General features: G+C 38.2%; 1 protein-coding gene across 7 annotated transcripts in view; it reads left to right on the top strand.

The window, feature by feature from the left end:
- SEMA6B (semaphorin 6B) overlaps positions 1 to 23,891 on the top strand; it is a 251,243-nt gene that overhangs the window by 203,483 nt on the left and 23,869 nt on the right. For 6 of the 7 annotated variants that reach the window (XM_072405052.1, XM_072405051.1, XM_072405056.1 and 3 more), the window contains 3 exons: positions 8,979 to 9,161; positions 9,246 to 9,383; positions 17,914 to 17,994. In XM_072405052.1, coding sequence (XP_072261153.1) covers positions 8,979 to 9,161; positions 9,246 to 9,383; positions 17,914 to 17,994 — 402 coding nt within the window. The remainder of the gene's footprint in view (positions 1 to 8,978; positions 9,162 to 9,245; positions 9,384 to 17,913; positions 17,995 to 23,891) is intronic. The other variant, XM_072405057.1, reaches the window with a different exon arrangement.

The following is a 23,891-nucleotide window of genomic DNA, read 5'->3' as shown; positions in this document are numbered from 1 at the left end:
AATGTACTTAAACTCAATCCCATCTGGAGACAGACTATTCTAGAGCAGTTTAATTACACAAATTAAACTCTACCATAGCCACTAGAGTTGCTTTACACAAGGCTCACACAGAATTAAATTTATGATTGACCCAATCTGCTGAATGCCATATGAAATGGACCAAGTAGAGGATTTACCAGTGCAGTAACAAACCAGGCACTTTGTTAGCCAAAAGGTTGCATAATCTTGCTCCAAAAACTACACCCGTTATGCACTAGTTTGAAACGCCTTACTAGCAACCCAATTGGATATAATACAAGAACTTCAATCTCATTTGTCTGAAATATATTTGACACCTATATATAGACACCCATAAGAATACAAACCTGAATATTTTATAGCTACCTGCTAAGATGTTAATAGGTACCTCAGGAGCCTGCTTCCTTCAGAAGAGAGCTCCATAAGAGCTTACCTCAGAGAGCCTCAGGAGAAGACCCTCAGGAAAAGAGAAGAGAGGAGAAGAAAACTCCATTCTCTCAGTTCTCAATTTTATCCAGTAATTCCCATTAGGTATCATTGGGGCACTTGGATTGGTTACTGGGTGTGATCTGTATGATGACTATTGGTTGACGCACCCCCCCAGCTATAGATCGGTTAATGTAACTTCAGGAATTTACTAGACCTCCTAGCTAATTTGATATGGGAAGCTGGCGACAAAGCCAGGCAGGGTCATCTAATTTTAGGGGTCACTAAAAAGGTTCGGATGGGCCATCGCCCCAAACCACCTGTCCAGCTATCTATTCATCTCCAGCTGGCCAAGGCTTATACCCATATACACATACAATATTCATACATTTATTTATCCACAAATCTCTATAAATATCTATAAACAATCTGGGGGTGCAACAGTATTCACCTACCTAACCTGTAGTCCACTAATTTAGAACTACTGCAGAAGGATATCCGAGATTCTGAGATAATTTCAACGGTCAAATCCCTCAAATTTGGTAAAAGACCGGGGCCTGATGGCTTCTCGCCCTTGTTTTTCAAGTAAGTGGTGGAAGTTGTTACGCCCTCTTTACAATCTCTTTTTAACTGCTTGAAGCAGGGAACTTGTTTAAGGCCTGAGTCCTTGAAAGCATCTATTGTCATGATACCTAAGCCAACGACTGATCCTTATTCTTGGGACAATTATAGGCCAATTTCGAATGAAGGCAAGGTTGCCCTCTTTTGCCCATATTATTTATATTGGTTCTTGAGCCCTTGGTAGCAGCCATCTGTGCTAACCTTGATGTAACAGAAGTTAAGTTCTTTGGCATTAAGCAATAAGATCATGCATTTGCCGACGACGTGTTGTTATCCCTCACATCCTCAGTAACAGCGTTACCCAATTTATGTTCTTAGTTGTCCCCATTTGCTGAGATTTCAGGCTTGTGAATGACAACAAATCTAAAGCATTGAATGTTACCTTGCAATTTTCAGTAGTGGAATTTACAACCTCACTTTGCCTTCTAATGGCTTGATGTTCTTCCATATCTTGGAATCAAGATTACATCTAAACTATCATCTATTTATCAAGTTTACTATCCACCACTATTCAAAGAGCTTTCTACATTGCACACTAAATGGCAAAGCTTCCCTCTGTCAGGGGTTTGTAACATTCAGGCAATCAAAATGTCTTACCTCCCAAAGTTACTATATTTATTTCGTACCCTTCCCATTCCAGTCCCTATGCGGGTCCTTAGAGCAGAACAAAGAAAAGTGCTTCAATTTATACAGCATCCCCACACACCTCGGGTCTCTGAAAAAGTCTTATATTGCTCCAAATTATCGAGAGGCTTATCTGTCTCCAATGTTTTAAATATATGTTGGCAGCTCAATTGGCCCCTATGGTGGCAATACATCATACTAAGGATTTTCCAATTTGGGCTCAGGTGTATGCAGGTGAACTTCCCTTGGTGCTGATGCATAATTTACTGTGGATTCTGCAAGCTAAAAGACCAATAGTGGAGGACCCTACCGTGTCATATGTACTGGGACTTTGGGATAGATTAAAGTTGCCCGCAGGTCTGATGTCCAAACACATACCTCTGACAGGGATCCTACACTGCCCTTCTTTTGAACCAGGTTACAACAACACAGCTGTATTTCGTTGGTTAACTTCTAAGCCAGTGTGTTTTGCACCTGAGTTATACTCCTCTACAGGCGTGAAACCCTTTGCCTATTTACAAGAACATTGGGCTTTGCCCAATGTACCGTTATATGCAGATTCAACATTATTTGTTTGCATTGCTTGGAGATTATGGTTGTTCCGCTTTGCAATTACCAGCCTATGAATCATGCTGCTTGCGTAATCCATATTCATCGGGGTTGGTATCCTTCCTTTATGCAGTATTGCTCCAAATGAATGACCGGCAACCATCGTATATGGCGACATGAGAAGCTGATTTAAATTCCACCATTGCATCGGAGAAATGGGAAGAGATATGGGAAGCTGTTGCTACATGCTCACCTAATGTTATTGCCCAAGAGAATGCATATAAAGTACTAGTCAGGTGGTATATGACACCTAATAGAATGACCAGGTTTGCTGCGGGCAGTTCTTCTCTATGTTTTAGAGGGTGTGGAGGATACTTTTAGCCATATTTGGTGGGATTGTCCGGTTGTCCGCCAGCTGTGGATTAGGTTTTACAACCATCCATCTTTTCCCAAACTTCATCACAAACTTATTTTGTTTATTTTTTTAGGCACCCAACAAATTATAGTGGCAGCATGGGGAAAACCTACATTAAGTTTTGCAGCAGTTGTGTCTAGGTTATCCGATTTTATGGTATTGGAGAGAATGTCTGCAACCGGTAATGATTCTATCTCCAAATTTTTTAGTGTATGGTCCCCTTGGTTAAATCATCAAACTACCCCTGACCTTGACTGTGGCAAAACTTAGTTGCGCGTACTTGCATCCCCCTAGACTTCAAACCCCTTAACCCCCCTTTTTAACAATTTTAACACTTAACCCCCCAAATAAAGACCACACCATATGTTGGTTAAATGGCCCGTAGGCCTTTTATTAACAAAATATTAACTAAAAAAATTTATATCATAAATAACAATATAAATAGCAATATAAATAACACATATTAATAACCAATATAAACAAAACATAATTACAATCAAATATCAACAAATAGTATACACGTAAAAACTTGAAAATTAAATACCAATTAAACAATAACAATACTATAACAATACTGAATCCCCATTTTTAGCTGACTGGTTGCTGGTCCTGGAAGGCCACCACAATTTACCTTTTTGTGGTCTGCACCCTAAACCACAATTGCTCCCAGCCATCTATACTCCCTAGCTTGGGAACAAATATATACTTTTCTTTCCTGTGCAGATCCCCCCCAAATTTACACCAAACTATTAACCAAAACCAGGGACTCTATACCACAAATGGGTCCCTAAAACCGTAATTATTAAATAACCAGTACACTCCCCTCAAGGACCTCAACTGCCCACCCAGTGACCAACCAAAAACCCCACACTGCCACCTAATAACTCACAACAAACAAGAGGGAGGGAAGGTGGGGAAAACTTTGTTTGTTACAAACAAACAGTGGATTGTGAAGTGCTAGTTGTACTGAAAAACAAAATGATTTGGCAAACAATGATGGTAAATGCAGAAATGGTTTAAAGAGCCTGTTCACCAATGCTAGAAGTCTAGCAAACAAAATAGGGGAGTTGGAAGTTTTAATGAGTGAGGCGGATTATATAGTTATCATTGCTGAATCCTGGCTTTGTTCTTAGCAGGACTAGGCTGTCAATTTAACTGGGTATACTCTCTTTCGTAAAGACAGAGTCAAACCAAAGGGTGGTGGTGTCTGTATGTGAGAAGTGATCTGAAAGTGAATGTGAAAGAGGAAATTTCAGATGGAACAAGCAATGAGGTTGAGGCATTATGGGTGGAGTTGATTGTGGGGTTGAATAACATACAATTAATTAATGGAGTCTGCTATAGGCCCCCCAGGGCTAAGGAAGAAATAGAGAATCAACTACTAGCACAGATAGAAAAAGCAGCAAAAAGTGGAAGTGTTTTAATCATGGGAGATTTTAATTACCCTGACATGGACTGGAGTAATGGCACTATAGAAACAGCAAAAGGGAGGAAATTTGTGAGTTTAATACAAGATAGTTTTAAGGTACAGTTTATAGAAGCCCCAACTGGAAATGATACTCTGTTGGACCTAGTTCTTTCAAACAATGCAGAGCTTATAACAAATGTGCATATAAAAGAGAATCTGGGTAGCAGTGACCACAATATAATTTTATTTAATGTAATCTGTAAACAGGAAGCAAAAACAGGAAAGATAAAAACATTTAAAACAGAGCAAATGAGACTGGGAGACAATATTGTCCTCAAAGATTACTGAACATAAATTGTATTAAATAAATGTTTCAAGTCTGTTCTACAAAAGCACACTGAAAAATATATTCCAATGGGTAATAAGTTTAAGAGGCTAAAATCAAAACCTATGTGGCTCACAGCTGATGTTAAAAAAGCCATAGGAACAAGAAAAGGGCATTCCAAAAATATAAAAATGAAGGATCACCTTCATCATTTGAAAACTATAAAGGAAATTACAAAAGATGTAATAAGGAGATAAAATGTGCAAAACTTCAAAGTGAAAGACAGATTGCAAAGGTAAGTAGGTCAAACCCCAAAAATTGTTTTAAATATTTTAATAGCAAAAAGATCAGATCTGAGCATGTAGGCCCCTTAAAGGATGTTGCTGGGTTGGTAACTAGGGATAAAGAAAAGGCAGATCTACTAAACACTTTTTAGCTCTGTGTACACAAAGGAAAATGGCAGAGCTCAAGTCCAAATTCATAATAGCAAGGTCACTGTCTTAAATGATTCACAATGGTTTAGAATTGGTATGATTGAGAAACAACTGGGAAAAGTTAAAGTTGACAAAGCGCCAGGACCTGATGGATTACATCCATGTGTCCTCAAGGAGCTGAGCTCAGTTATTTCAAAGCCATTCTTTCTAAATATTAGAGACTCTTAAGTCACTGGCAAGGTACCGCTGGATTGGCGTAAGGCCAATGTGGTTCTTATCTTTAAATAGGGAGCTAAGTCATTACCAGGTAACGACAGACTGGTTAGTTTAATGTCCATAGTTGGAAAGGTCCTAGAGCGTTTGATAAAGAACCACATAGAGAAGTTGCCTCATGGAATCAGGAATGAGGAAGGAATTTTTTTTCCCCTGTTGAAGCAAATTTTACCAGGGTTTTTTTGCCTTCCTCTGGACCAACTATGTCTTATAGGGTTTTATATCTGGGATATTTCCCTAGTGGTTGAACTTGATGGACCTATGTCTTTTTTCAACCTAACCTACTATGTAACTATATGTAACTATGTAGCTGTCTCTCTCCGAAAAGCCCCCACTTCCTCTTCCTCACCTTTTAACTCCACCTGCCCCTCCTATACCTCCTCCTCCTATACCCCTCCTTAGCTCGCTTCCGACCAAAAAACGTAACTATGCTGTCTGCTCCCTGCGTCCAGTCATGTTTGCCTTCCCCTGTTCTCCTTTCCTCGCACGTTACAGGCCTAACTGGATCGAAAGTTGTTACAACTGTGAATTTCTTACTTTTTTGCCACCCAATCCAGTCCTAAACAAGAGATGTAATTTTATTACAAATATTTAGTTGTTTTGTTATTGCGTGTCTGTATTATGCAACGGATACTTTTTCTAGGCCACTTATTGTTTGTGCACAATATTTTTGCCATATAACAAATAACAAATTTATAACAGTTATTATTATTTTGGATTGATAGCCAAATGGGAGAATATTTTCGATTGCACCACACCCTTCGCATATCATAGCAAATACCAAAAAGTTCCTTATCTCAGAGAAAAGGCTATAAGGGCTTTAGCGGTGCTTCACATCAACAATCACAACGAAATCTGTTAAAAATGGTTTTATTATTATATTAAAAAAACATTGCAAGAATTACTTGCAACACATATGATAGCAAACAGTTTAAAAAATTGTATTGGTACAAATTGATTTAGCTTTTCATAGTCCTTTGTAGCTTTTTACAGTCCTTGACGCATTTCACCCGTAGGCTTTTTCAGAAGGACATACCGTTATTATTACTTGATCTATATATTTGTTCAGATGATAATCAAATTTCTACCATATCAATAAAATATTAATATTTAGAAAAGGATTTTTTCATATAAAACACAAAGCCAGTAAGACAGCCTTTTTATCGTGCAGTTATGAGTAATGTGACCCCATGGTTTTATATTGTAACCTCTTTCCAATGCACCACAGTGTACAGAGTCAGCAAGGTAAAATATCACCTTAAGTTGTTCATCTTCTGAATAAGGCACAGCAAAGCATCTTGGTACTTTATTAACATCATCTAACATTATCCTGCTAGGGTCAAACAAACTCCACGTTCTGTCTATAGATATTTATGATATGATCACACTGTATAAAGAGATAAATGGTCCATATAGAGAACTCTCTTCCCAACTATTCACTTCAAGATTGTTACAAAGGACACTCTTTGCGTCTAGAGGAAAAGAAGTTTAAGCTCCGGATAAGGAGGGATTGTTCACTGTAGGGTCTGTGAAAATGTGGAAGAGGCTCAAAAAGTTCTGACCCTGGGCATGCCTACTCTCCCAAGCTTCATCAGTTTCGCCAAACTCACTAGCCAATCAGGAAATAGCCTCCTAATCACTCCTGACTATTTAGCTAGCTCACACACAGCACTCTGCATTCGTGCAATGTGTTTCCAGTAGTGCTGAGCCCCTAGCTTTGCTAACTAGTTCCTGTACACCTGTTGCTTAATTCAGTGTTTCCTCTGTCCAGCACCTGTGTTAACCCCTTGGACCAAGGACCGCAACCTGGCGGTAACCAGCAGCGCAACATCCTCACCACTAAAGGCTATCGATAAGACCTGATTGCCATTTGGACTCTGCGCCATGGCCCTTCTCAGGGCTCACACCACTTGTGCGCCTTGCTTCTTCAGAAGTGGACAGTACTAGCCTTTGAATTCCCTCACATATACGATCTGATAGGAAAAAAAATTAAACCTTGATGTATTGGAAGGGTTCTAGTGTCATCAGTAACCACAGAAGAGGTATCTCAGAACAGGATAATAGTCTAATATGAAGCCCAATAAGGATGTGTGGGTTAAAAATTCCATTTCATTTGCGTGGTCTCAAATGAAAAGACCAGGAAGCAAAATTTGTTCCAGGAAACAGGCTTACAGGTCATCCAGTTGGGGAGATATAGTGTTCAGCAGTTGGGTGCAGAGATGATCATTGTCCTACACCACACAGGAACTGATGTCCTTTTAAATACCTCTGCTGCGGAGGCTAAGAGGACTTGGAAAACCAACTGCAAATCAAACTTATCAGGATTTACAGAGAATAATAGGATGGATACACAAATTAAGTCTCTGTGATCTATTTTCAATATTTAGTAGGATAGGGCAAATTGTATAGCACCTGCCATGAGGCCTGTTTGGCATATGTGAAAAAAAGCATTTGACTAATTTTGTTATTCAACATTCATCTCACATATAAACTTAAAATATCAGCAACCTTTATTAAATAACTTTAAAAATTAAAAGCATCACACTATTAAATAGATATGAACAGCAAATATGTTTCAATCTATATAGATGCGCTTCGTAGGTCCACTTCATCAGGATTCACTTTGAGAACCAAAAGTTCAGTAATAGCAAAAACGCATAAGGATTTTGGGTACATACAGACTTAATGAATTTTAAATAAACACAATACAGCTTACAAATGTTTCTATGAATTTAACAGAGTGTTCACCTCAGTGAAGGTCATTTAGCTGTGCATGAATATGTGAAAGTAACGAACAGAGCATCTGGAATAGGTTAATTTCCCATATAAGGAGAGTGGAGAGCTTTTGTAATCCAGTTGGTTGTCCCAAAAAGATAATAATGGTTATCAAATACATTTTCATAAGTACTTTTTTTCTAATATTTCTAAACTATATATCCAAAAAATGAAAAACAAAATGGCCATTAATCTATGTTCAGTGTATCAGTATCAGTGTGATCTTCCTTTTTACAATAGAACCAAATCTAAACACTTGCAGTAATATTTTGAACTTCTCTCATATGGATACCAATGATTATTAAATGCCTCTTTAACCAATTAATATTTTAGACCCCTCCAATACTACAAAGGAGCACACCTCCTGTCAAGCATAGTAGACCTTGTCCCTGCCACTTTATATATAGGGCGAGCATTAGCACTTTGCACACCATAGAGCTTCCTGCATGAAAACTCCATACAACAATAACATGATAAACAATGTTTTATCAGGTTCGAACCATTGCTTTTGATGTTGTGCCTTTACATGCATAGTGTCAAGAGTAAAACACTTTAACCACATGGGTATGTCTATATATTGTAACGTGAATTAACCTTTTTATTACAACCATATGTATAAAAAAATGTATTATAAAAAGGATAAAAGCTAATTGATTTTAAAAGTTCATTGATTTTAAACTGGGATACATTGTGGCCTTTAAATTAACAATCCACTTTGTTTATCTTTGTAGTAGCTCTTTGTCAAAACCTCCCCCATCTAGAGTGTGGATAGGGGCGATCTAAGGCTACGAATTTCAATTCATCTGATTTGTAATTGTGTGATAGCGTGGTAGCTTAAAGGAAAGGTGATTCTGCTACTGGTGATCATATAAATATGTTCATACATGCATTTATGTAGGGTATTTTGGTTTTCCTCACTACAGTAAAAAGTTTTGGTAATATACATAGCTGTCAATATATAGGAGACCTTCAGTATGTAAAGGTTTTAGTAAAACACTTAAATGCATTAAAGAGGAAAGGCATATCTTGGAAGCACATTATGCATGTCATAATATTGTTACTATTATACACCTATTCTTTTTAAAACAAACCTATATTTTAACTGCCTAGGGATCAACTGACACACTTAGCAGTGGATACTTCTTGTGGAATATTTGGGAATGAAACCATTCTTTTCCTTGGCTCAAACTCAGGAGTTGTACTAAAATATCATCTTAATGTGGATAAAACAAATGTCGATCACTCTAAAAAAAGTACCTTACTTGAGGAGATACAGACATACCCTGCAGACAGGTATGTATGTGTAGAAATTATACTTGGTGTGAACTATGTATTTTCCAGGTATACCTTTGATATCTTCCCTATTATACCTTTCAGATGTGGTAGCACAGATGAACAACAGTTGATTCTCAGTCTGGAAGTTGATAAAGAGTCAGGGTCTCTCTTAGTGGTATACACAAGATGTGTAGTGAAAGTGCCCCTTGCACGCTGTCATATACATAATGGCTGCATAAAGTAAGTAAATCTACTTTACCAACTGAAAAATAAATCATTATGGGTTCCTTTTTATTCAAATTGAAAGTGTTTTAGCAGAAGTTCTTGCAAAGCACCATCATTTGTGGTTGGTTTGTAAATTAAACCTGTATTGGGTTTAAAAATTGCAAATAATGCAAAGTATGGCCCTATTATTGTTATAATTATTATTATTAATAATAATAATAATAATAATAATATTAAGAATAAAAAGTATTTTTGTAGAACCAACATATTCCGCAGCCCTGTACATTAAATAGGGATTATCTATTATTATGTTTTTTTTATTTTTGCATTAAAACTGAAAAAAGAGGTGTGATGGCTTTTTTAGGAATCCGTTTTTAAGCCTGTATATATTAAATATAATTTTTAACAATTTGGACCTTTCAGCATTTCTCTAAAAAATTATGTGTCAATGCACAAAAATAACTAGTTCATTAAGCCTGATTTAATAAAGCTCCCCAGGGCTGGAGAGGATATACTTTCATCAGTGAAACTGGGTGATCCATCATACTGGAATGGATCTGGTCCAGGATTGAAAACATTTGCTAACAAATAACAAATTACTTTTAGGATATCCATTCCAGGTTTTCTGGATCACCCAGCTTTACTGTTGAAAGTGCATCCTCTCCAGCCTTGGAGAGCTTTAATAAATCAGACCCAATGTGTCAGTTTTGTTTCATATTTTTATAGTGATTGTTGCACTATGAGGTCCAGCAAGACAGTAATCCTAAGCAAATACACATTCAGCCCGTTTAAGTCATTCTCTCTCTCTATGCACACACGTGAAATAATTGTTCTTAAAAAGGATCTTTCACGATCCTTTTCAATGACAAAAGGCTGCTCGATGCATGAACGAGCGCTGTACATACAGCGCCGTTCTGCTCTATGGAGAGGGGAAGAAACCCAAAGCAGCATCCCACTGAGCTCTCCCAACTTCACTTTCATTATGATCATTTGTGAATCCACCAGGAGACAGTCGCCGGAACGACGGACGACAATCGCTGTACACACATCTGATTCTCATCCTATAACAGCCCTGAGGCGATTATTGGACGAGAATCATCTAACTTGTGTAACTTGTGTACGTAGCTTTATAGTTATATGTTTTAGTGATATGTTTTGGTATATGTGCTTGGGTTGACTGTTGATGAACAGAATTAAATTTGTTATATATATATATATATATATATATATATATATATATATATTATATATATATATTAAAAAATACTCACTGTATCCACATGTTCTATTGACAGGCAATTATCCAAGTGTTTTAGTCACAACATTATTTGAAAGTGTGTCCTTGTGCTCCAAAATACCCAGTAGTGTATTTTTAGAATGAGTGAAAGAACGGCAGCCAAAATGTGTTCACTGGGCTTCTCATTTTAACAGTTAATTTATGTGCATTTTGACAGGCGAAACTTACATGTTCTGCTGTCCATAAACAGGCATCCAAATGATATTGCAAAAGCATACATTAGTCAACAGTTGTGTTATGTGCAGGTTTGTTTACCTCAATGAACCTTCACTAATATTTGATAGTATGCAGTTAATCAGTGTGAACTGTACCAGCTTACTTTGATTGCTGTACAAGTATGATTTTATTCTTAATACATTTTTAATAAATTAAAACTAATTAATATCCTTATTATGTTTTTAATTTTTTTATTGGTATTGGGGAGGGGGGTGATTTTTCACCTAAATGTTAGACAAGACAAATGTTACAAAGTGTATACAAGTTGCCATTGTTTCTGCTTTATGTATGTTTACCTTATGCATGTCCCACTATTTTTTTTTTTTATAACCAGACCCAAACCCATTCTGTCCCCATTGGTTGGCACGTGCCATTGTTGGGGGAGAGGGCCACATCCCCACAATGTAACTTCTGTGTTGTGGGCTTCTGTCTAGACAAGGTTCTTGTCATTTGTTCAGCCAGGCAGCTTTGTGTATATTTGTTCAGTCAATCACATATGAAGCCAGTCGGGGACAGCTCTCCCCAGTTTCCCTGGCTGAACAAATGGCAGGACAAATCTTACATTCATTTTTCGTAAATCAAAGAACTATATTACATTATACATTATTATATGTATAATGTATTATTTTTATTATACATTTTTCCTCTGTTTTTGGTGTATTGTTTTCTGTGCTAGCCAATCTTGATTCCAATATTTATGCTTTCCCTGATTTATCCATAGTTAGCACTCTACCAGCTGTTGTGACTTGTGATGAAGCATTGTCACATCAGGGGGCATGACCATGCCTTTGGCCATTTTTAGGATGTATTAGTGATTGGCTCCTGCTCCAGTGCCTGCTCTTTCTCTCCTGCATCAGCTCTCCCATTTCTAGGCAGCAGTACAACCTCTCCACCTTCTTCTCCACTGTTTCAGCCAAGGAATCTGGAAGTTTCAACACTGCTGGCTTCAAACAGGCAGCCTCATGTCCTCCACTCTGGTACTTGTCATATGAACCCTATGCACTCTACCTCCCCTCCTTCAAGCCTTAGTATGTATTTTTCTGGACAGGATAGCCTCTCTAGGGGTTTCTTGGGATCACAGGCTTATTGGGATAAGGAGTCTATGATGAATTCTATCACCATTATCAGTTAATTTAGGGTATTATGAAGAGTTTGCAAGACATGTTTGAAAGCAAAATTGCAGTGCTAAAGCGAGATATGAGCACCGGCATAGAAGAGGTGGAAAAAGTAAATAGGGATCTGTTAACCAACATATTATGTAACCAACTATGCTTAAATCCTAATGAGAATTATATTCTCATATATTTAACCAGCAGGATGACATAGAAATCAAAAACAACAAAATTCATATAAGAGGCCTACCGGAATCTGTGAAGATCAAAGATCTTTGCATAGTGGTTACCACTATCTTTTATACCCTGCTCCAAAGGTCTAAGGACCACAGATTGGTTGGTTCCAAAATCTCTGACCCTCGGTGCCCAAGAGATGTGATATGCAGACTGCACACTTTCAAATTAGAGGAATAAGCCAATCGCAAGCACTGAAGTGGCCTTTAACGATGCCCAGATTCTACTGTTGCATGATCTCTCCCATTGCACGCTAGGTCTTCAGAGAGTGCTCAAACCTCTGTTGGATTAACTACTTGCTTGTAACATTAAATATCATTTGGGGTTCTCCGTTTAGCTAACGGCCTTCAAAGATGGCAGAATTGCAACATTTAAAATAACAGATGACCTTGCTTCATTTCTTGAAACCTTTTGAGTTTTGTTACTAGAGTGGGCAAGCTCCTCTTTGTTCCTGGATCTGTCTTCCAACGTACTTGCTTTAAAGAAACGTCCACGCTCCTTTTGTCACCATCATCTAGACCACAATGCTGATTCTCCGCTACTTGGATACTTAAATGTTAAAGTCTAAAAATTACAGAAAATTGGACTGCAGTGTTGTTACTTGGAATTAAGAGAAGGTTCTCTGGTGTTAGAAGGAGACTTTACCTTTACACTGGATGCGAGCTTAGACTCTTCTTGTGCTTACCCTAGCACCCTTACAGATGCTGAGAAGGCGTTCCAATAGGGTGGTCTAAAAAAATTATGGATCCGACCTTCTGTCATATTGGACTGGGCCAAAATATGTTATTCTGCATAAGAGCTATTCTAGACCTACAGCTGCGGTCAAGGTGAATGGCTTTATATCCGATCCCTATTCCTATTTTTAATGAAACGTGCCAGGGCACACTTACCCCTTAAGCAAATTGCAGCCTTGTTGTTGGAGGCCTTTTCTTAGGTAATGTTTTTATACATGCTGAGTTGAACTGTTTAAAAAACTATTATTATTATTAATAATAATAATAATAATAATAATATTATGTTTAATAAACTATTGATTGTTGAATTTCAGTATTTCATTGTTCATTATTACCCTGGAACCCTTACCCTGTACTATCCAGGCAAATTAGGACAACTCTGGCTTGAAGGTCCTATACAAGAATGGGGTGTATGCTGACGATCACCCTCTTGGCTGGTCTAAGGGATAATATGTCTAATATTGCCCCCCAAGACAGCTTGGAGCTCTTACAACCTATTGATTCCATCCAGATTGTCTTTGTAAGGTGGGCTTTTTTTTAGCCCTTCCCCCCCCCCCCCACAGTTTTTTTTACCTGGAATATGCCAGACCTCCAAGCGAAGAGCCTTAATTAAGTACACTACAAAGCCTATATTGTCTTCTTACAAGAGACACACTGTGTGTTTTTTTAAATGAAACAAAAACACTATGACTATGACAAACACTTGACAAGTAAACCTTCCTCTATTCTTGTTGTTAGCTGGTTTTTTGACAGCCCTTTATTATATAATACAATTTCTGGGTATTATGGGAGAGAAGAAAGAATTGGGATGTACATTCCCTGGGATATAGGAAGCAGGTTTATTCACCAACTTGTGCAGAATAATCTAACAAAGATTTATCTCGTATGTAGTTGAATAGTACAGTTATAGAACAGTCCTCATAGAATGGAAGTATATGAAATAATAGATGTTCTTAAACTAAATCCTAGGTCAGCCAAAAATTTTCAGGACTTCTACAAGCTTTTGCATTAGGTATGCTGATTTTAGGTCATGACCTTAACATGCCTTTAAACCCCACTCTGAACTCTTTGTTGGGTGCATTGTCTCTTACCATGGCACACTTTATTTCACTTGGTCACAGATCTCTCATACTTGTCCTCTGCCTCTATAATGCCAATTACAGTCTTGAATCACTCCCCAATTACATTTACTTTAACGTTTACAGAAACAGACCACTCAACCAGGTTTTGGAGACTAAATTCTTCCCTTTATTGGTGATGTAGCAGCATATAGAGTCTCAAACTTAACTTGAAGATCTTTTTTAAGGCATAACACAGTGCAGGATTTAGCACCCCTGCTAATATGGGTGGCCAGTAGTAAATTCCTGGCTGGGGCATTGGTATTAATATGCACCACATGTACTGTGGATCAAATCTGGCACTCTGATAGTTGTTGCTATACTAAGCCAGAAGATATTATTAGGCATCTTTGCACCTTTATGGGAAAATGTTCAGCGTTCTACCTTTGGATCTCCTAGATGTCTTGAATGAGTGTAGATATCATGACATCCAAGTATTCTTGGCTAAATTTGGTCTGTCTGGGATCTCTGATCAGGATGCCCAAATACTGGAAAGCCCCCTATCGGGGAATGAATTTACATTGGCCTTTAAACAAATGAAGCCAGGTCAAAGCCTGTCTCTTGACCTTAATCTTGCTCTTTCTCTCTGCTTTTAATGACTTTGCAGACACTATAGTGCCTTCCAGTGCTAACTACTGACCCTAATTGTATGCAAAAATTCTGGCGAACCTCCTTTTACCTCTTTTCCTCTGCCCAGTGGATCTCGATCAGGTGGGCTTTATCCCAGTTTAGGACTGGGGATTAAATGACAAAAACATTGTCCCTGACCCAAAGGGCAGTCTTGCAGGGTTTTATGGTGGAAAATGAGGCCTTCATTTCATGGTGTGTGTCCCATCTCCAGCTTAGACATTTTTTTACTTCTCTAGTGCTACTCTCCTTTATTAGTCATGCATTTATGTTATTCAAAAAGCTTTGGTCCACAGTCAATCCTGTGCGACATGTTTTCCCCTCAATTTACTAGTAATTATTTATTCCCGATGGGAATGCTTCTAATTGGGCCTGGATGACATGGGGAAAGATTTAGGGGTTAGTTAGGGGTCTATTGAATGCCAAATAGATTCTCCATAGACCTTACCCTTCTTGTGAATTGTGCTAGTGTAAGTGGGAATGTGTAGTGGGTTCTTACCTTCACATGTGGTGGGATTTCCCTGTAATCCAATCTTTCTGATACTATGCCAGTAGGCAGTAATGAACATGGGAATTATTTTTATAGCCCAGCTATACAGTTTAGGTCGTCCGTTCCCCACTTGGTTGCTGTAGGAAACAAAGGCTCATTCTCGGCTGTTTAACCACCCATATGAAAGATCTGAAAAGGTTGTTAGGCTCTTTTAAATCTAATGTTCCTACAATAATGGGTAGCATCTGGATAGAGTATGAAAATATAGGGAACACACTCATCTTAGATAAAGCCACAATACTTGTCGGTTCCCGCAGCACTCTCCACTAAACCGTCCTGTCCCGTCCGACAAAGCCTGTTTGCTGCTTGCCCAGACCTGTGCCTGGAATCCTAACTCCATTGGTCTGCCACCTGTCTCCACACCAAGGCCACTCCAGCTTTCCTCCTCAGGTAGGGTGACTCCAGGGGTCATGATCTGGTGACACCCAGCAGCAAAGAGTCCGGTGGCCTCAAGACTACCGGCCTATCACCCCTTGCTGGGTGCCCTGGTGAAGACCTGGTGTCACTTGGATCTGGTGCCTCGGGTGATCCTGTGCTACCTGTCTGTGGAGACCCTGACAGAAAGATTAAAATGAAAGAGAATTAAATTGATCAAAGTATCAAAAAGGTGTGCTATCTCCATAAAAGATGTACAGGAAGGTGCAGAGGTACAAACTGTGACTAAATATTGACTTTTAAATATTAGATTTAGTCATTTAGAGTAAGGCGGAATTTCTATAGATTGAGTAAAATTAGGAAATAATAAAAATTTGAGTTTATAAATAAAGTTTAATTTAGTGTATAAAAATAATACCAACAGAATGTCCAGGAAATCCTACAACCAAGGAAGTAATTCAAAAATAAAATACTTACAGAAAGATAACATCAAATCTCTATAGCCAGATCTCGGATCTCTGTAGCCAGCAGCAACGGCTCCATCCAGGAATCTTATCCACTGGTCACTTCCTGCTCTGACACATGTCACTCCTTGAGATCTGTCTCCATACCCCCGAGGACTAGAGTAATCCACTGCTGCACTCCATCTGATGGCAGCAGTGTGAACTCCATCTGAGCTGCCTCTGCTCCAGCACTTCCTCTGGTGGTGGGTTCTGTTACCTGCTGGTCACATGACCTCCCCTATAAAAGGAAGTGACTGGCAACAGGATGTTGCCTGAACAAGGAGTTCTTCTAGGCTCTTTCCAGGTTCCTGTCTGCATTCTCAGTTCCTGATACTGACTTTTTGGTGTACCGACCCCAGCTCTCTCTGAATACCCCTGTTTACTACCTGAGGTACGTCTGACTACTCTCATGCCTTGCGCTCCTGTACTCTGCTTTGGTCCTATCCTGTCAGCAGTTACCAGCAGCTGTGTGCATGGGGGCCGCATCCTGACAACAGCCTGCAGCGCAACATCCTCTCCTCTAGAGGCTTTGGAAACCAGGCTGTTGCTTGGATTCTGCACCCCGTAAACGTTTAGAAGTGTTTAGCAAATCTGCCTTTTTATCCCTGGTTACCAACCCAGAGACATCCTTTAAGGGGCCTACACGCTCAGATCTGATCTTTTTGCTAATAATACATTTTTCTTAAAAATTTCTTAAAAATTTAGGGTTTGCCTTACTTTCCTTTGCAATCTTTCATTCATTTTGAAGTTTTGCACATTTTGTCTCCTTTTTACATCTTTTGTTATATTGTTTATAATTTCAAACGATAAAGGTGATCCTTCATTTTTATGTTTTTGGAATGCCCTTTTCTTGTTCCTTTCTTGTTCCAAAATGTGGAGAATAAGAATGAACTACAAATTAGAGCAATTATTAGATGATGCAGACAAAATCAAGTTTCTTAAAGCTCAAAGAATAGCATGGGATGGGCATTCAGGGATAATGAATGAAAAGAGAGCAGTACATTGGAGACCAGAGGGACAGAAAACACAGGGAAGGCCCAGAAAGAGGTGGATGAATCATGAAAAAAATGTGAAAAAAATTTACGAAAAATACGAAATTGAGGCATCTGATAGATCAGGATGTAATCATATTTTGTCATAAACCAAAGCCCACAGAGGACTGTAGTGAAAAAGAAGATGAAAATGAATGAGTAGGACATGAGTAGGAGACCAACTGTGCTAACAGATTTTCCTTTGATATAGAGGTTAATGTCCTCTTTTGAGCACAGGGGATTAGCACTTGTTTGAAGGATGGTCATGCACATGGTGATGGAGACTGATATGGGAAGCACAAAAGCAATTTAGGAATTTGAAATTTATTTTGAAAGAAGTGAATACTAATTTTCTTTTAATAACACTAGAACATTGTATATTTTAGAGCACCAGGACACTTTATTATTTAATTGATTATAACACTTGAATTGATAGACTTGATGTTGTTTTTTATAATATATTGTGTGAGATAGAAATCTTATCTTGAAAAAAATGTTAAAATATTGCATGCAGTGCTTGACTGTGTTGTTACAAGTACAATATTTACACTAAGTATGTAAACTTTACAAACTATGTTAACGGAGCACATAGCATTGCTTCTCAAACTGTTTAAATGAAGAAGCTAAAATTAATCCACAGATAATTTAAATATAAACATTAAAATAGTCTGAAATGTAATTCGGATTAATGCCAGTATGTTTGCTTAAAAGTGTACAATTATTTTTCTCATCCTTGCTCTTTTCATAGAAGTTGCCTGGGCACACGTGACCCTTACTGTGCATGGGATCCAGAGAAAAGCCTTTGTGTTTTTACACCACTTAGAACATGGTATGCTTTATTATAAATAACAATGCTTTTATTTAAATTACTCTAAATGATTACATGCAGACCAATTTATTTTAACCTGATTATCTCCTGTTTGGTTAGTTTGCTGCTCATAAGGAATCGATTGCACTTCTTTTTTACAGAAATTACTCCAAAGTGCATTATTATTACACTAATATATTGTGCATTATTTTTGGTATATTTTTTATTGATTTTTTACTATGAACATTATTCACAGGGGCTTGTTATAGTAACTTTGCTTATTTAGGTTTGTTTTCCTATACCATATAGTAGTTGCTGAAACTTCTTCTAGAGGGAGCCATGTCCACATTTTCGCAGATCTTACAGTGAAGAATCCCTTCCTTATCCGGAACTTAAACTTATTTTCCTCCATACGCAAAAAGTTTCCTCTTGTTCTTTGTTATGATCTCAAAGTGAATAATCAGGAAGAGAGTTCTCCATATCGAACATCTATAAATTTATACTGGGTGATCATATCCCCCTTTAAACATCTCTTCTCAAGGGAGAATAGATTCAGTTCAGCTAATCTCTCCTCATAGCTGAGCTCCTCCATTCCTTTTATTAGTTTAATTGCCCTTCTCTGCACTCTTTCCAATTCCAAAATCTCCTTTTTGTGAACTGGTGCCCAAAACTGGACGGCATATTCCAGATGTGGTCTGACCAATGCTTTGTACAGGGACAGGATTATGTCTCGATCTCTGCAGTCTATTCCTCTTTTAATACAGGAAAAAAATTTGCTAGCTTTAGATATTGCAGCTTGCCATTGCATGCTGTTATTAAGTCTATGATCTACCAGAACCCCCAGATCCTTTTCCATTCCTGACTCCCCCAAATGTATTCCCTTAGACAGTATGAAGCATGCGTGTTGTTAGACCCCCAAGTGCATAACTTTACATTTATCTATAGTAAATGTAATTTGCCACTTGGCTGCCCAATCAAACAGTACATCCAGGTCAGCTTGTAGATTATAGACATCCTGTATGGACTTAATTCTATTACAAAGTTTGGTTTCAACTGCAAACACAGAAATGGTACTTTTAATCCCAATCTATATATCATTTATAAAGATGTTAAACAGTAATAGTCCCAGCACTGTACACCACTAATAACCTTAGACTATTCAGAGTATGAAGCATTATTATTTACTCTGCATGTAGTCTTTAAGCCAGTTCTTTATCCATTTACAGATTGACTTTTCTAAACCTATTGACCCTAACTTGCCTATTAACCGTCTGTGGGGTACTGTGTCAAATGCTTTAGCAAAGTCCAAGTACACTATATCAACTACATCATTACAATTGTTAGGTTATGGATTGTCAGAAAGAGAGACAGGTGCAAAAGAGGGTCAGAAATCTTAAGCCTTTTCACCCCTCTCCAGTGCCTAACCCCTGCCTGGTGCCTATTGTACCCAGTGTCTAACCTTAAATCCTCCAAGTTTATTTTCATCTAGTGAAAAAATATGATGGGTAGAAAAATTTGACAGAACATCAACAATAGTAGCTGCAGAGAGGGCCGTATTGTTAGTAGACGATACAGGAAGTTCCAGATCACAAAATCCTTCTACCATTAGACAGCCACCTTCTTCTCTTACCACTTACCCAGCCTTTCCAGCTGCTCACAATCAGACGTTCTCCCATAGGACATTATTTTTAAATATTTTCAACTACATTGGTCTGAAATTTTTTTTTAGCTGGGGGAGGGGAAACTGTAGCCACCTGGTCAAAAGTGGGCTGGGCACCACATTTACCCTTTAAATGGACAAGACATGTTATCTCTTATTTAGGTAGATGCATCCCTGCAAAACTTTTGCGCATAGTAGAACTGAATTACTTACCTCTTTTAATAGTATATAGAAAATGTTTCTAAGATGGAAGAAACTGACCCTTTATTGGTTTGGCAGATGTAATGTGCTCAAGATGAATATTATGTCCAGACTGGTATATCTATTACAATTAGATAAGAACATAAGAGGAGAGAAAGGCAGGCTTTTTCTAGGCACAAAGAGAGAATAGATATCTAAAAAAATATGTGATTACTTTATTATTTCAATTCACGCGACACGTTTCACCTGAGTAAAATTCTTCAGGGGATTTTTTTGAGGTTAACAGACCCACACTATAATAGTTAGATAAGTAGAGGTTATATTTTTGTATTAAATAAATTTAAAGATGCTAACAAAGTGAAACTGATTTTAGAGATGATCATAAGTTTTCAATACAGAGATTCATCAGAGATAAGTACAGAATACTCCTAATATAAGGCTTCTTAGTAGTATATTTCACTATAAAGATACATATTATGAGCACTGAAGATTTTTCTATATGTTTATCTAGATAGTTACAAGAACATATGTATTAGAGATATTAAAACCCACATAGATCAAATTTTGTCTATTAAAGGATATTTGGCTTTCAAATATATTTAGATGTGTAAAAAGCTAATATTACCAAACTAGATTGTTGTGAATTATAAATAAATAATGTGATGAAAACTTGACTTAACATGGTCACTGAACTTTGGGCTCTCCCAAATGTGCCACCACCCGCTCATGGGTATCACTCTCCAAGTGCTGTTTTTAAAAAATGAGCAAAACAGGAAATTTTTGGAGCTTACCATTTTTCTTATGTACCTGTTGCTGACTTGCAAGCCGAACACTCGTTACCCCCCCTAGGTTTCTGTCGGCCTCTACAACTTAATCACTTTATACATTCCTTTCCCTCTTTCAAAGCCCCCTGTCATCTCTAAAAATCATCTGCCGGTCCTCTGACCCTGCACAAAGAATGGTATAGAGTGCATAACATATACTACTGGCAGAAATATACCCTGCTAATCCGCCTTCTTCAGAATTGACTGAAACCTCCTACATCCTCCTCCTAGTCACAAAGCTTCCATCAGCAACAGATACTAAAAAACAAACTAAAAAATCTTCACAAAATGGTACAGAATCCCAACACTAGCCAAAATATTCCCACAGACAGGTGCGGACTGTTTGGTGATGTCATATAAAACCAGGCACTATGCTTTACACATTTTAGAGCTGTCCAGCACTCTCACCATTCCAGTAAAAAAGATTCACAAATTATACGTCATTTAACAGGTATTGGCGTTACTGACAGTCTGGCATTTGCTCTTCTACAGGCGACCACCATGTCCTGTAAGCGATATAACAAATCTCTACTGCGTCACTTACTTAACGCAGCAAAAGCCCGTATAGCAGCTTTTTGGAAACTGTCCACCCCTTCTCCTATACACCATTGGATAGGTCAGGTGAATGATATAAATGAAATTGAAGGCCTGATAGCCACACACAACAACTGCTCAGAGAAATTTAATCAAACCTGGTTTTACTGGTTGCAATACAAATACTCGTGAATATGCTCTGTTAATGAGAGATGCCTCTCCTACAGCTTCTCCTGTTCACAGTGGACAATCATGATTTGTCTGAGGATGTAAAGCAAGTAACAATACTGCCACTCTTCCCTCCTCGGCCCCTCTCTGCCCACAACTCCTTTTCCTCCTAATATTACCCCCTCTCTCCCCTTTGTTTTTTCCTTTTGCTCTTTCTTGTTAAAAATGAAAAAGCAATAATGCAATTCTTTAGATAGGAATACACTGTGCAATAAAAAAATCAATATACTGAGACAATGTAATAAATATAGGGCTGATATTTATACATTTTTTTTTCTTTTGGTTTTGACTCTTTAAATCTGTGGTATACTAATTAGGACACTTTACTGACGTATCATGATGTTTTGGTAACATTGCGTTCTTTTATGTACAGGTAGTCCCTGGGTTACATATGAGATAGGGGACTGTAGGTTTGTTCTTAAGTTGAATTTGTATGTAGGTCAGAACAGGTACAATATTTTAATAAATACAATTAGGACAGATGTTTGTATCAACATATTATTAAGCAGCGTGGTGTCAGTTACTGTATGAAAATCCTCACTGTGAGTTAATCACAAAGCAAAAAAAAATGCAAAAAAAAACAAAATTTATGGAGCTTGGACATTCAACTTTTGGAGCAAGCTGTTCTTTAATATGTATTGTACTGTATTATGTTTGGTTGCATATCAAAATAAAATTTAAAAGAAAAAGGTGGGATAGGCAACATGTGACAAATTTGGTGATCCCATTTTTTTTATGTAACCCCTAAATTTCTACTGCCCCTCATACTTTGCTCCAACTTTTTAATGCCCTCACTCACAGCACAGAATTTTTTTCCATTATCTTTGGAATATACTTCAGCTTCCTAGTGTTCCATGTTTTCTAAAGAGTATAAGTGTACTAGTGGTAGTGGTGTAATTGTGTAATTAATGCAGTGTAATAATTTAGGCTTAGTTCACAGTAGTAGTAAAAAAATAAAAACTTTCATTGATCCCAAGCTCTTACAGGCAACCACTAGGTGCTCAGGAATGGTAACAGGCGGTAACAGCCAGGCTTTTTCAAGTGTTAGAAAGTGGATGCAAAAGCATTGTTTTTTTTTTTTTTTTCATTTTTTTCTAAATTGTCTAGCAGTGACAAGTGATTCCAATTAAAGTCTGGGGTGGTAAAGAGATGTCTGGGGTGGTAAAGCACATGTAGCATTAGTAAAAACACATAGATGCTGCCTTCTAGTACTGGATCAGAAGAGGCAAAAAAGACAAAAAAACTTGCACCTGCTGTCAAATATGAAAGTGCTGGTTCTTAAGGAATCTTTAAGAACCAGTGCTGGCTTCCGCTTAAGGTCCTCATGGACAAGTAATGTTTTATAGAGGCTCCTATTGGGAGGGAATCTGTTCTGGTACATGCCCACTTCACGCCGAACTACCTGGATACAGTGCTCAAACCCCCTCCATGTATACCAGACAGACTGATTTCTGGAGTGCGCACAGGGAGACTGCACACTCCACACAATCCAACATGGCTGACAATATCCCTCTGCAGGCCAAAAAAGCAGCTCCCTCACCCACTCGGCAGACCGGTCATACTCCACTGCAGTGGCGGTGCTCCTGAGACCTACGCTGGAACAAGCAATAGATGTGGCCATAGGCAAGGACATACAGTCTCTCTGCCAGGAGATCGAAGACCACTCCCACCGACTCAACACTGAAGAAGATAAACACAATAATGGAATATGATTTTACCCAGACCCAATCCACCATATCTGCTATAGAAAAACAAATTGATCACCTGACAGACAGGATTGATGATCTAGATAATAGATCTTACCAGAATAATCGCATATAATATGTTTCTCAGAAAACTACATTCCTAGGCGGCTTTCCGACCTCTGCTCTACCATAATACCGGTCCAGCTGGAGATAGATAAGGTGTGCCATATGAAAAGGGCCCAATTTTTGGGATCTCATCATAAGGACAGTGCCATCCCACAACCGTTGATGGCAAAATACCTTGATTATGTGGACAGAGCTGCCATTTTACAAGCCTACCGTACTCACCACGACCTCCCGCTGGAGGGGGCCAAGTTGCTTTACAGATTACACCACAGATGTGTCTTAAAAGAGAAAACAGTTCCAACTGCTCTGCTATCTGCTACACCATTGCTAGGTACATTTTCAGCTTACATACCCCATACCGCCACACTCCACCTACTTTCAAAGGGGCTAACCATAACTTCACAAGCCATTGCAAGGCTGAAGAATTCATTAGAGACTGGATCTCATCCCCTGACCCATTAGTGGAAGGAGACTTTGGAGACACAACCACCCCATCAAACACCCCAGAATCACCCAGCTCTGAAAAATCATCTGGATCATCCAGGCAATCAGAACAAAGTGCCAAAACACACACACACCTCAAGCCTTCAAGGAACAAGACCTATCTCAAAAGCAGATAAACAACGATTCTTTTGACATAGCATATTTGACCACTAACAG

This window comes from Pyxicephalus adspersus, chromosome 3 (genome assembly GCF_032062135.1).
Source record: "Pyxicephalus adspersus chromosome 3, UCB_Pads_2.0, whole genome shotgun sequence".
Lineage (NCBI taxonomy): Eukaryota > Metazoa > Chordata > Amphibia > Anura > Pyxicephalidae > Pyxicephalus > Pyxicephalus adspersus.
Note: the sequence above shows the minus strand (reverse complement) of the source record. Positions and strands in the feature narration are given on the sequence as shown.